Here is a 14,552-nt window from a genome sequence, read left to right on the forward strand (position 1 = left end):
AAGGTAGAAATAGATCTATAGAGAGAAGATAGAGTAGAGAAAACAGATAGAGATAGACGAGAGAGTGAGTGAGTGTGTGAGACACAGACAGAGAAAAAAGATAGAGATAGACGAGAGAGTGAGTGAGTGTGTGAGACAGAGACAGAGAGAGCTAGGAGATAGAGAGGGCAAGATAGGAAAGAGAGAGAGAGAGAGAGAGAGAGAGAGAGAGAGAGAGAGAGAGAGAGAGAGTGTGTGTGTGTGTTCGTGTTTGTTTTGTGTGTGTCCGTGTTTGTGTTTTGTGTGTGTCCGTGTTTGTTTGTATTTTGTGTGTCTTCATTTCACCACCTAACGGGGCTGAGTGTTTTTCTCATCTGCGAGGAGCACTTACAGGTAAGAGGCCCCATGATGCAGGCTATTCTGGGGATGGGGAAAGCTGAATATGTGTAGGAGGAAGAATGAGGAAATTTGTATTTGGGGAGGAGGTGTATAATTTTGTGGGAAGACCTTGTTGTCTGGCACTCACTCTCTCACTTTCACTCTCACTCTCCTCTCTCTCACACAAAGCAGAGTTGTGGAGACTCCTGGCCTTTGATCCTAGTAACAGATTGTGAGGTAGTGATGACATCATACAGAACCATTTTGCTGTTTAGGAAAGTGTGAGAGAGCTTCCTTGTGCCAGCAATAGGAAATGGACAAGATGCTTGTTCCTCTGTCCTCAATGTCCTCGATACAACTGAGATCGTAAGCGAGAAGCTCTTTGGCAGCCTCTTAGGAGAGAAGTCAAATAATCTGAGACTCACCTCCAAAGAAAATGGCATTTTTTGGTTGTCCTGAAGAGGCTCCTCTGTTCTTGAGTAGAAGAAAGACAAAGAGCTGGGAGTCAGGATGACTTGAGTTTCCAATTCAGGCTCAGAGTTGAGAGGCTCTGAGGCAAACCATTTCCCCTTTTTGCCTCCCATTTCCTCACTGGCTTGATCTAAGGATCAAATGAGACGGTATACTGGCAAAGGCTGTAGAGTACAGTGCAAAGGACAGAAGAGAGGTATTTCCTCTCATACTCTTTCCCTGATATGACCCCGAGACTGCCTCCAAGTCCTCATTGCTTAGACCCTTCAAACAATTCCATCCTTTGGGGGATCAAGCTTAACCCTCAAACACTTGTGGATTCCCTTAGCCAGAGAGGATGCGGGACAGCAGTAGCAAAGTTCTCAAACGTTTTCTGACAAGCTACTGGAGCCTCTTCCACCTTTCTCCAAACCATATTTTAAAGTCATAAAACAAATTCTTTGTAATCTCAAAATGGATATCTATCCCATTTTTTTGTTTTTTATTGGAGGGGATGGACCAAGTTGTTCATTGTCCCTGTAGATATCCAAAGTAAGTATAGAAAATCCCTTTCTCCCTGTACTTGGGTCAACAATCTTTCATGACTTCTTAGTGACCTGTTGTGCTTCAAGGCAGTGAAAGTGTTAAGAAAGGTTTATCCAGGGTACAAGTGTAGGTTAGGACTTTCAAGCCTCTAATTCTGGCCCATCTGATCCACATTGTAGCCCTTAGGGCTTGTGGATCTGAGAAGAGCAATAGAAGAGAACTCTTCAGGGAAAGAAGAAACCGGGAGAAGAGCCAATGGACTGTAAGCCTGACAGGTGCATAGGAGGTTGTGAAATCAAAGAATATTGTAAGGATTCTCAGAAATTGGATGCTTGGAGCAGTCTGATAGAAGGTCCCCATAGGCCACGGCAAACCAATGAACTTGATAGATTCTTCTTTATACTGACAGACAGTTTGCCTCCAAGATTGCAACTTCTACTTGATATTGTCATACAATGGAGGTTCTCACTTGCTGCCTTTGGATTTCTTTTAAAGATTAGGAGACCAAAAAGAAGGGATGGAGAAAGGAAGAAAAAGGGATGGGGCCGTAGGAATGGATCATTTTGATCAATTGTGTTGAGGCTGGCTCTACTGTTCAAACATAGAGGACAAGAAAAGGCAACAGCTGGACTGGGCCCGATGAGTTATGAGAGCCTTCTTGGACTGCTTGCTGCTCCTTTAGCTAGGAAGATGGGGTAATTATTGGAAACAAAGCTGAATATTTATGTGTTGACATTCTTTTCCCTCAGGAGAGCTTTCAAGATGGCGAAAAAACATGGAGCAATTCCCCAAGGTGAGAATCAATGAACAAACATGTAGTGAACAAACATGTAGTGATACTTCTTCTTCTATCAGTCACTGTATTAAATGAGAAAGATACCCCACAAATTAATTGCAAGAGGGAGGCGCCAAAGTACTTCAACTAGAATATGCCTGATAGAGAGTGTAGAAAAATAAGTCCGAAGGCATCATCAGAATGGAACAATGAGGCTCTCAGAAGAGCTCAGGAGACGGGGGGACAGGGTGACAAGCTTGTTAGCTAGGGGAATGAAGAAAAGCAAGCCTCTGGGGAAAATGTTGAGGAAGGAAGGAAAAGATCCCTCAGTCAATGGATGATATGTGGGCTAAGCAAAGGGAAGAGTGGTGGATGACTAAGCCTTCCAACGTGGCTGACAGAAAAGGGAATTTCAGAAGAGGACACAGGTTCCAGGACAAAGAACAGATTCTGTTTTGGATACATTGAGGTTCCGGTGCAATTGGGCATCCAAGTCAAAATGTCCGACAGATATTCCATGTGCATGGAGAAGAAAGTTCAAGATAGAGACTGCATCAGGATCAATATTCTTGGGATTGTTGGAAGTTTATCTGTTGCCATCGCTTCATAGGAGGACGATACTTGCAACTCGTTAGGACGTTGCTGTGATTCTGGCAGTTATAAGCAGTCAATATCGCCAGAGAAAAAGAGAGGTGTGAGGTGAAGAGGAAGGGATGATACCTTTTCTTTAAAAAAGGAGTGAGATGGGAACGTGCCGGGAAAAGGGAAAGGGAGAAGGGGAATAGCCCAAGTTAACTTGCATACAAAAAAGAGTCAAGTAAAAGCTTTTTGAGAGGCAGGTTGAGTGAACCCTACTCTCATCAGTATTGCTTCAACTAGGAAACACCCTACATACTGAATAGGGATATGGAACTCTTATCTTAGCCTGCAGGAAAATAGGAGGTTAATGCAATATGGGAAGGCAGGGGGGATAAAAGAACAGCTCATTTTGGAGGAGTCAGTGATCAGTAGCAAAACACTTTTGAGGAGAGACAGAGTGAAACAAGAGAGAATAAATGGGGGGAAATCAAATTAGCAATAGGAAATGTAAAAACAATTTCTGAAACAAGTTTCTGATGGAATATCATTGTTCACTGGGAAATAATGAGCAGAATGTTCACAGGGGGAAAAATACCCTGCAAAGTCCTCCATGAACACAGTGAAACGTGCCTTCTATGAAATGATAGCAATGTTCTTCAGTGAGCAGCATCAAATGATTTTGTTATTCTTAGTAACACAATCATCCATAATTACTCTAAAGAGTTATGGTAAAAAAAAAATCCATTCACAGAAAAGGAATGTTTGTATCTGAATACAGATTGAAGCATTCTCTATTTCCCTCTTTATCTCTCTATTTTTCACTTAATTTTTCTTAAGACTTGATTTTTCATTAAGATGGGAGATCTATGGTTTTTTCTCAACTTTTATGGAAATGTTTTGCAAAATTTTAAATGTCGCTTCTTAATTGTGGGTGGGAATCAAGGAAAGAACTTACAAAGCAATATTGAAAAAAGACAAAAACCAAATAAGAATATTTTTTTAATGTAAATTGCCAAAATATTAAATAAATTGAATCCAAAATGCATTCCCTTTTGAACTTTGAGAGTTCCAAGAGTAATTTTACATTTCAACTTGTAAAACTCGACTGAATGAGAATGTGAGAAACCAGAGTGCAGAGTTGAAAAGCCAAAGAAAGAGGGAAGAATAAGTGGAGAGCAGAGTCAATCAATATTATCTACTGTGCACTAAGCCCCATAAGAAGCACTGGGTGTATATAAAGAAAGGCTCAAGGTGGGTCCTGGCTTGGAGGAGTTTCCAGTCCAAGGAGGTGACTGTTCAAATAAGGGCTTAGCAATGGGGTTGGAAGTAAGGGAATTGTCCCTTGGGCTTCCTTCAAGTATGCCACGAAGGAGAGCATGTTGACAAGGGTCCAGTTGTCCTCCAAAGGCTAGGTCTCTTGGGAGATCATAATCCCTGTCCTGCTGCTATCTTTCCCACCCACAATCTCTTTCCTGATTCCTTCCCCTTTGCTCATAGGGTCCCCTTTTCCTTCACAGACTTGGGCCAGGAGAAGCCAAGGAGCTTATTGAAGAAGACAAAAAACCTGCGATTCCGAGGTCCCCCTCACTGCATTGCACCCTCATCAAATAACCAGAATGTGCAAGAGCCAGACCTTGAGGACATGGAGGGCAGCATTACTTCTAGGCCAAAAACAGAGGGAAAGGACACTGTGGCCTCAACCTCCGGGAGGAGTTTGCCTTTTCCCGATCCTTTCATCAGGATGGACCCATTCCATCCTGTTTCCCCTCCGAGGCATTCGAAAACCACCCCGGCCTGTCTTGGCCAAGCGGCTCCTGCTCCTCAGAAAAGGACAAACCAATTGTCTTCGATGCTGGACACAGAATGTCCGACATCTTCTGAGACTGGGCTCGAACCCTCCTCGGAATCACCTCAGGAAGACTCTTCTGCTGTAGACCAAGATGTCGGCTCATTCTGGGCCATCAAAGTAGTCAGAACTTCTTGGAAAAGAACATCCAAAGTGGCCCCAGCTCTTCTGACTGAATGTTAGCCATCACCCGAAGTTCTCTCCAACCCTGCCTTAGACTGGCACAAGGAGAAGGTCCTCCAGAAGCCAGTCCGGCCTATGCCATCGATGGGGTCGGTGCTCCCCGAGCGAAGATTCACAAAGCGTCCCTGGATCTTCCTACGGAGTGCCAAACATCCCCCCGAATTCTTTCTAAACCCTCCTGCAGTTGGGCCCAAGCAGAAAGTCCTCGATCCGAAGAGGCCAGCCTAGCCCGTGCCCTCGACAGGTTCAATGCTTCTCAGAGGATGATAACCAAAGCATCCCTGGATCATCCGACTGCTTGCAAGGCATCCCGCAGAGTTCTCTCCAAATCCCCTCTCCATTGGACAGAGGGAACAAGTCCTCGCCCTCAACAAGCCAGCCCAGTCTGCTCCATGAAAGCTCCTCGCAAGGGGACCAAGCAAATATACCCGGCACTTGCCACTGAGTTGCAGATGTCCCCCAGAGTTCTCGCTGAACTTTCCTTCGATTGGACAAAGGGAAAAGATCCTTCAGCCGAAGAAGCCCAGCCTGCCTACACCACAGAAGTCGTGATTGCTCTTCAAGAGGAGTCCCCTGAGCCGAAGACACCCCCCAGAGCTCCTCCACCGCAAGAAGCTAGCCCCACCTGTGGCATGCAAGAACTGAGAGCCCCTGCGGAGACCACCAATTTATGCCCGGCTCTTCCCACCCAGTCCCACACCAATCCCCGAGTCCTCTCTGAACCCCCCTTCACCCAAGGAGAAGGTGGTCCACCCGAAGAAGCTGCCCCAGCATGCAACCGTCTCGGGAAGAGGTCTGGCAAGTTCCTGCCACCCTTGACCTTCAACTCAACCCCTTCTCCAACAACAGACCCCGAGCATTCCTCCCAAAAGTCCAACGAAAATGGTGGGAGACACCAAGGCCTATTTTGGCGCTTTTTAAGAAGGTTTTCGTGCTTTCCCAACTTCCCCCACAATTGAAACAAATTTGTCATTGAGCGACATTCACATCAAAGAGTCAGAATATCACAGGGGATCCCTTATACACAACCCAAAGGGCTGGGGACAAAGTCATCAGGCTGGGGATGAAGCTCTCTACCACTTGCAAACTTCAATCCACAGAAATAACAAGTGGGGACCCTCGGCCAAGCTGGGAGTGGCTGGAGCCTCAGCAGGCACCACAGACACTTTCATCTCCTAGACTTTTCAAGTTGAGGTGTGAGTCCTGGAGGCCTGAATGAAGCTAGGCTGACTAAGATGGCAGCCAGGTCCTAAGAAGCTGAGGATGTGGCCCTGGCCAGGATCCAGCTCCTGCTGGGTGCAGAGACAATGGATCCAGGACGCTGCTGGCTGCTGCTACTCCCACGGGAGAGGACCTCTTACTTTCCCATTCCTGGTCAGAGGGCAAAGTGACATGGAAGCTTTAGGAACATTCTCTCCACACACACCTGCAAAGAAACATTGAAATAGATGATCAGAACAGGGAAGACAAGACTTCATCCTCAGAAGAGGACACTTAAGTGAAAAAAAAAAAAAGCTTTTTCCCACCAAGACTACTGTGCAATGCCTGCACAACTAAAGAAAATATGGAGAACTCAAAAATGAATTTAAAAATCAAACCAAATGGAGAACAAAGTAACCAATAAAACCCTTCCAAGAAAACCTAAAAGCATTAAAAAAAAAAAAGAAAGAAAACCCACTTGCAAAGGAGGAAAGGAATCTCAAGATGAACAAGTCTTTGCAAAATGAGGATTGGCAATGGGAAACCATAGAAGTGAAGAACAAGCAGAAATTACAGTAGAGATTGTAAATATTGAAAACAAATTGAACCATGTGAAACCAAACTTAAAAGACAGAACTGAAGAATAGATTAGGACCAGAAAATTGAAGAAATGGACTACCTGAAAATGTTGACCAAAAAGAGAACCTGAACACAAATAATGCAAGAAATAATTTGGCAAATTGTCCTGGAATGATAGGGCATGAGGGGAAAAGGTCCAAAGAGGTCAAAAAATCCCCCAATACCATCTCACCGAAATCCAGTGGTCCAAAGACATCAGAATATTGGTGTTCAATTTAGAAACCCATAGATCAAAGGGAAATTTTTGAAGAAACAAACCAAAAAATATTCATTTAAGTGGGAACTAGAATTGGAATTGAACAAGACACATCAGCAGCCTCAGTAAATGACTGGAAAGATATCTGGTGAGTGCCGATTCTGAGAGGGGAGGGTGGAGAGAGGGCGAGCAGAAAGGAGAAAAAGGGATCAGGCAGCATGGAGCAACTCCCTAAGTTAGGGAGGGAAGGAAGACAGAGGAAAAGAACAGAAGGGGAGGGAGGCAAACAAGAGAAGAGGGAAGAACGTGAGAGCTTCCATTGGAAAGATTTCCTAGAGTATAGTTCAAAATGATTTTAAATCTTGAAATGAGCATTTTTCCAAATTCTACATTCAATTTTTTCAAAATTGAGGATCCCAGTGTTTCTCCTTTGCTCCCTTAAGCCACTCTTCCCAAGACAGCAAGCGATCTAAGTGAAATCATTAGAACTCTCGTACACACTCAACCCCATTTCTCAGGCTGTGGAAGAAAAAATCTAATTGTGAGGCAAAAAACCAGAACAAAGGAAGAATTGAGGAATCTCTGTGGGACACCCTAACTCAGATGGGCTACTCTGAGGCATCTCCAGATGGCAACCGAAAGCATGGATTCTATGCTGGCAAGGAGAGGTCCCAGCACCTAAAGGGAACGGCCCCACATGGTGTGGGGCCCCAGGCCGGAAAGAGGCATGGATTCATAAACAGGAAAAGATTTGGAGGGCCAGAAACGGAAGTAACCACTGACCAAAGACCACAAGGCTGTCTCCTTCCTGGAGGTCATGGGACTGAAACTTGGGCCTAGGCTCTGACCTTTTCTGCCCTCTAATCCCTTGAGAATAGTGGTCATGTGATGTCCTGAACCTTGGGCCTGACGTCCTCGAGCCTCAAAGAAACCACCTCCTGGTCCCATTCACTCCCTTCTCTTTATTTCCTTCTTGCCTTTGAGGATCTTATGTTTTATTGGGAGATTTGCAATATGTACACAGAGAAGTGAATACAATAATTGATGGAAAGAGAATCTCTAAAAAGGTCAGAGGGAAGGAGAGAAATAGCTATCACAAAAATGGCATCTATCTGGGATTAACTGTTCAAATCATAGGTCAACCATCCTCGGTTATTGAAGATATCTGGGAGAAAAGTTATTCAAGATCAGGAACAGTGCATTGACAGCAAATAGTTGGGAATCTGGGAGAAAAGTTCAAGATCAGGAAGAGTGTATTGACAACAAATAGAAGGCCACAGTGAAAATAAAGTTGACCAAGTACAATTTGATGGGAACAATGTTCAAGAATGCCCAATTTAATAGAGGAACTAGACCGATGATTTCACTGATATGTCAGATAAGGAAACCCTTCTCTACAGAAACAGATTGGAACCTTTTCCTCAACTCAGTCTAAAAGAATGATTAAAACGAAAGTTTTTATGAATTTGACTCAGTTCTATACTCAATATATATTTGATATTGATCAAAGAAGGCCACAGTGAAAATAAACTTGACCAATTACAATTTGATGGGAACAATGTACCAGAATGCCCAATTAAATAGAGGAAGTAGACCTATGATTTCACTGATATGTCACATAAGGAAGCCATTCTCTACAGCAGCAGATTGGAACCTTTTCCTCAACTTAGTCTAAAGGAATGATTAAAATTAAAATTTTTATGAATTTGACTCAGTTCCATACTCCATATATATTTGATATTGATCAAAGTCATCCAAATCTTTCAGTTTATCATTAGAACTTTACTATTATTGTGTGCTATGATTTCCTAGTTCTTTATTTTGCATCAGTTCCCATAATAAACGATATATCATGTTTCTCTCAAACTATTCTCATTGCTTTTTATGAACAGAATATTTTGAAAATATATTTAGAACTTAAATGCAAAGTAAGAAAGAAAAAGCAAAATAGAAGAGACCAAAAAAATTGTCATATGCCCAGCAGATCCTTGGGAAGAATTCAAAATATGTAATTTCCATTTCAAAAAAGTATAAGCCATATTTGTGTCCATCTTTGCTTCTTGGTAACTTTTGTTCTCTGCTGTGCACTTTTTTATTTCTCCCCCCCATCTCTCCCAAGCTTTTCTCCCCACCTCTCCGAAGCACGATGTGCAATCAAACACAGATGGTTTTATGTATGTATACAGATACACAAAAAAATATCCATAACCACGCACACAGGCACACACACACACACACACACACACACACATAAGCATATATATATTATACATACACACACCTATGGACATACACACATGGACACTTAAAAACACATTATACACACGTATATACACATATATCTAAGACAATATTTGATATAATGCAGATGTTCTCTGTCGCTTGAATCATTTTTTTTTTTTTTACTATTAATACCCCTATTTTTTTTCTAATTCTGCTCTACACTGTTATTATGTCTGTGGATATCTTGTTTCCTATCTTGGCTAACTACTCTTACTCTACCTTTTAATTTGCCTCGCAATATTACTTAACCTCAACACCAACTCCCACTCATGGATCCCTCTCATTTTCTCCCTCCCCACTCTGTCTTTATCCTATTAATCTACACACTTCATGCCACTCTCATTAATCTAAACAACCTACTGTACCTCACTTTATCCTATTTCTCTTTCCTTTTAATCTTTCCCTTTCCCATGAATCTGCGTATCTTTGTCCCATTTCCATAACTCTATACACCCTTCTTATAATACTCCACCTTATCCTATTCCCTCCCCACTTATTCCTTCATAGTGTTCGAAGCATGCTATATACTCTTCTTGGCATCATATTCCCTCTTTAATCCATTCCTGATGCAAGAATTACCAGTGCAACTCTCTGATCAGATTCCTTTGTGTTGGTCTTTGCTCGAATCTTATTCATATAGGATGATTGCTATTTTTGCCTTTTTTTGGACAATTTTTCTTTTGAATGTCACATAATACTCAGCTCTACCTCAATCTTGCTTTTGGGCTGCTCAATTACTAATGTCAATTTTAGACACATGATTTACATTTTCATGTATAGTGGTCCTTCTTGAGTCCCTTGAAATTAGTCTTTGATGTTGGCTCTTATAAGTTAAATGTATTGAGCTCAGGTCTGTTGGAGACAAAATCCCATGAAAGATGATTTATTTGGATCCCTACTCCAATAAGTTTTACTATTTTTTATTATAGCTTTTTATTGATAAGATATATGCATGGGTAATTTTTCAGTATTGACCCTTGCAAAAGCTTCATTCCAACTTTTCCCCTCCTTCCCCCCACTCCCTCAGATGGCAGGTAGACCAAATCATGTTCAATATGTTAAAGTATATGGTAAATACAATATATGTGTACATGTCCACACAGTTATTTTGCTGAACAAGAAAAATCGGACTTAAGATCAAGTGAAATTTACCTGAGAAGGAAATCAAAAATGGAAGCGGACAAAAACAGAGGGAGTGGAAATGCTATGTAGTGGTTCACACTCATTTCCCAGAGTTCTTTCGCTGAGTACAGCTGGTTCTCTTCATTATGGAACAAATGGAACTGATTTGGTTCATCTCCTTGTTGAAGAGAGCCACGCCCATCACAAGTGATCATCATGTAGTATTGTTGTTGAAGTATATAATGATCTTCTGGTTGTACTCGTTTCACTCAGCATCAGTTCGTGTAAGTCTCTCCAGGCCTTTCTGAAATCATCCTGCAGGTCATTTCTAACAGAACCATCATATTCCATAACATTCATATACCACAATTTACCTAGCCAGTCTCCAATTGATGGACATCCATTCAATTTCCAGTTTCTAGCCACTACAAAGAGTACAAAGAGGGCTGCCACAAACATTTTTTCACATACAGGTCCCTTTCCCTTCTTGACTATCTCTTGGGGATATAAGCTCAGTCGTGACACTGCTGGCTCAAGGAGTCGGCACAGTTTGATAACTTTTAGAGCACAGTTCCTAATTGCTCTCCAGAATGGCCGGATGCATTCGCAATTCCACCAACAATGTATCAGTGTTCCAGTTTTCCCACATCCCCGCCAACATTCCTCATTATCTGTTCCTGTCATCCTAGCCAATCTGACAGGTGTGTAGTGCTATCTCAGAGTTATCTTAATTTGCATTTCTCTGATTAATAATGACTTGGAGCATCTTTTCTTTTTTTTTTTTCCATTTTAAAACATTATTTATTCTTTTGATAACAAAACCAAGCAAATAGCAAGGGGGAAAAGTAATGATGATCTATATTCTTTCCCTGGATCTATAAATTAATTGTTCTTTTTTTTTTTTTTTTTTTTTTTTTTTTTTGGTCAGGGATTTATTTATTTATTTATTTTATTATTTTTTTTTTAAATTTTTTATTTAATAATTACATTATATTGACACTCGTTTCTGTTCCGATTTTTTTCCCCCTCCCTCCCTCCACCCCCTCCCCTAGATGGCAAGCAGTCCTTTATATGTTGGATATGTTGCAGTATATCCTAGATACAATATATGTTTGCAGAACCGAACAGTTCTCTTGTTGCGTAGGGAGAATTGGATTCAGAAGGTATAAATAATCCGGGAAGAAAAACAAAAATGCAGATAGTTTACATTCGTTTCCCAGTGTTCTTTCTTTGGGTGTAGCTGCTTTTGTCCGTCATTTATCAATTGAAACTCAGGTCTCTTTGTCAAAGAAATCCACTTCCATCAAAATATGTCCTCATACAATATCGTTGTCGAAGTGTATAATGATCTCCTGGTTCTGCTCATTTCACTTAGCATCAGTTCATGTAAGTCTCGCCAGTCCTCTCTGTATTCATCCTGCTGGTCATTTCTTACAGAACAATAATATTCCATAACATTCATATACCACAATTTACCCAGCCATTCTCCAATTGATGGGCATCCATTCATTTTCCAGTTTCTAGCCACTACAAACAGGGCTGCTACAAACATTTTGGCACATACAGGTCCCTTTCCCTTCTTTAGTATTTCTTTGGGATATAAGCCCAATAGAAACACTGCTGGATCAAAGGGTATGCACAATTTGATAATTTTTTGGGCATAATTCCAGATTGCTCTCCAGAATGGTTGGATTCGTTCACAACTCCACCAACAATGCATTAGTGTCCCAGTTTTCCTGCATCCCCTCCAACATTCATCATTATTTTTTCCTGTCATCTTAGCCAATCTGACAGGTGTGTAGTGGTATCTCAGAGTTGTCTTAATTTGCATTTCTCTGATCAATAATGATTTGGAACACTCTTTCATATGAGTGGTAATAGTTTCAATCTCATCCTCTGAAAATTGTCTGTTCATATCCTTTGACCATTTATCAATTGGAGAATGGCTTGATTTCTTATAAATTTGAGTCAGTTCTCTATATATTTTGGAAATGAGGCCTTTATCAGAACCTTTAACTGTGAAAATGTTTTCCCAGTTTGTTGCTTCCCTTCTAATCTTGTTTGCATTAGTTTTATTTGTACAAAAGCTTTTTAATTTGATGTAATCGAAATTTTCTATTCTGTGATCAGTAATGGTCTCTAGTTCATCTTTGGTCACAAATTTCTTTCTCCTCCACAAGTCTGAGAGATAAACTATTCTATGTTCCTCTAATTTATTTATAGTCTCGTTCTTTATGCCTAGGTCATAGACCCATTTTGATCTTATCTTGGTATATGGTGTTAAGTGTGGGTCCATGCCTAATTTCTGCCATACTAATTTCCAATTATCCCAGCAGTTTTTATCAAATAATGAATTCTTTTCCCAGAAGTTAGGGGCTTTGGGTTTGTCAAACACTAGATTGCTATAATTGACTATTCTGTCTTGTGAGCCTAGCCTTTTCCACTGATCCACTAATCTATTTCTTAGCCAATACCAAATGGTTTTGGTGACTGCTGCTTTATAATATAATTTTAGATCAGGTACAGCTAGGCCACCTTCATTTGATTTTTTTTTCATTAATTCCCTTGAGATTCTCGACTTTTTATTGTTCCATATGAATTTTGTTGTTATTTTTTCTAGATCAATAAAATATTTTCTTGGAAGTCTGATTGGTATAGCACTAAATAAATAGATTAGTTTAGGGAGTATTGTCATCTTTATTATGTTCGCTCGGCCGATCCAAGAGCACTTAATATTTTTCCAATTATTTAAGTCTGACTTTATTTGTGTGGAGACTTTTTTATAATTTTGCTCATATAATTCCTGACTTTCCTTTGGTAGATAGATTCCCAAATATTTTATGGTATCAACAGTTATTCTGAATGGAATTTCTCTTTGTATCTCTTGCTGTTGGGTTTTGTTGGTGATGTATAAAAATGCTGAGGATTTATGGGGATTTATTTTGTAGCCAGCTACTTTGCTAAAATTATGAATTATTTCCAATAGCTTTTTGGTAGAATCTCTGGGGTTCTCTAGGTATACCATCATATCATCTGCAAAGAGTGATAGTTTGGTTTCCTCATTGCCTACTCTAATTCCTTTTATATCTTTCTCGACTCTTATTGCCGAGGCTAGTGTTTCTAATACGATATTAAATAATAATGGTGATAGTGGGCAACCTTGCTTCACTCCAGATCTTACTGGGAAAGGTTCCAGTTTTTCCCCATTGCATATGATGCTTACTGATGGTTTTAAATATATGCTCCTGACTATTTTAAGGAAAAGTCCATTTATTCCTATGCTCTCAAGTGTTTTTATTAGGAATGGATGTTGGATTTTATCAAATGCTTTTTCTGCATCTATTGAGATGATCATGTGGTTTTTGTTTGTTTGGTTATTGATATAGTCAATTATGCTAATAGTTTTCCTAATATTGAACCAGCCCTGCATTCCTGGTATAAATCCTACTTGGTCATAGTGTATTATCCTGGTGACAATTTTCTGTAATCTTTTTGCTAATATTTTATTTAAGATTTTAGCATCAATATTCATTAGGGAGATTGGTCTATAATTTTCTTTCTCTGTTTTCAGCCTACCTGGTTTAGGTATCAGTACCATATCTGTGTCATAAAAGGAGTTTGGTAGGACTCCTTCAATCCCTATTTTTTCAAATAGTTTATATAACATTGGAGTTAATTGTTCTTTAAATGTTTGGTAGAATTCACATGTAAATCCATCTGGTCCTGGGGATTTTTTTTAGGGAGTTGATTGATAGTTTGTTCTATTTCTTTTTCTGAGATGGGACTGTTTAGGATATTTACTTCTTCCTCTGTTAGTTTGGGCAAGCTGTATTTTTGGAGGTATTTTTCTATTTCATTTAAGTTGTCGAATTTATTGGCATAAAGTTGGGCAAAGTAACTCCTAATTATTGCTCTAATTTCCTCTTCGTTAGTGGTGAGTTCTCCCTTTTCATTTTTAAGACTAACAATTTGATTTTCCTCTTTCCTTTTTTTAATCAGATTTACTAAGGGTTTGTCTATTTTGTTGGTTTTTTCATAGAACCAACTCTTAGTTTTATTAATCAATTCAATAGTTTTTTTACTTTCAATTTTATTGATCTCACCTTTTACTTTTAGAATTTCAAGTTTAGTGTTTGACTGGGGGTTTTTAATTTGTTCCTTTTCTAGCATTTTTAATTGCAAACCCAATTCATTGACCTTCTCTTTCTCTATTTTATACAAATAGGCCTCTAGAGATATGAAATTTCCCCTTATTACCGCTTTGGCTGCATCCCATACATTTTGGTATGATGTCTCATTATTATCGTTTTCTTGGGTGAAGTTATTAATTATGTCTATGATTTGCTGTTTCACCCAATCATTCTTTAGTATGAGAT

At 40.1% G+C, this 14,552-nt stretch overlaps 1 protein-coding gene across 1 annotated transcript in view; it reads left to right on the forward strand.

Annotated features, from left to right (window-relative positions):
* Positions 1-8,637, forward strand: part of LOC127543518 (proteoglycan 4-like) — a 90,720-nt gene extending 82,083 nt beyond the window's left edge. Inside the window, exon 4 of the mRNA XM_051969648.1 lies at positions 5,662-8,637. Within this exon, the coding sequence (XP_051825608.1) occupies positions 5,662-5,695 (34 nt within the window). The 3' untranslated portion in view covers positions 5,696-8,637. The remainder of the gene's footprint in view (positions 1-5,661) is intronic.
* The last annotated feature ends 5,915 nt before the right edge of the window (positions 8,638-14,552 follow it).

The sequence above is a fragment of the Antechinus flavipes genome, chromosome 1 (assembly GCF_016432865.1).
Source record: "Antechinus flavipes isolate AdamAnt ecotype Samford, QLD, Australia chromosome 1, AdamAnt_v2, whole genome shotgun sequence".
NCBI classification, from domain to species: domain Eukaryota; kingdom Metazoa; phylum Chordata; class Mammalia; order Dasyuromorphia; family Dasyuridae; genus Antechinus; species Antechinus flavipes.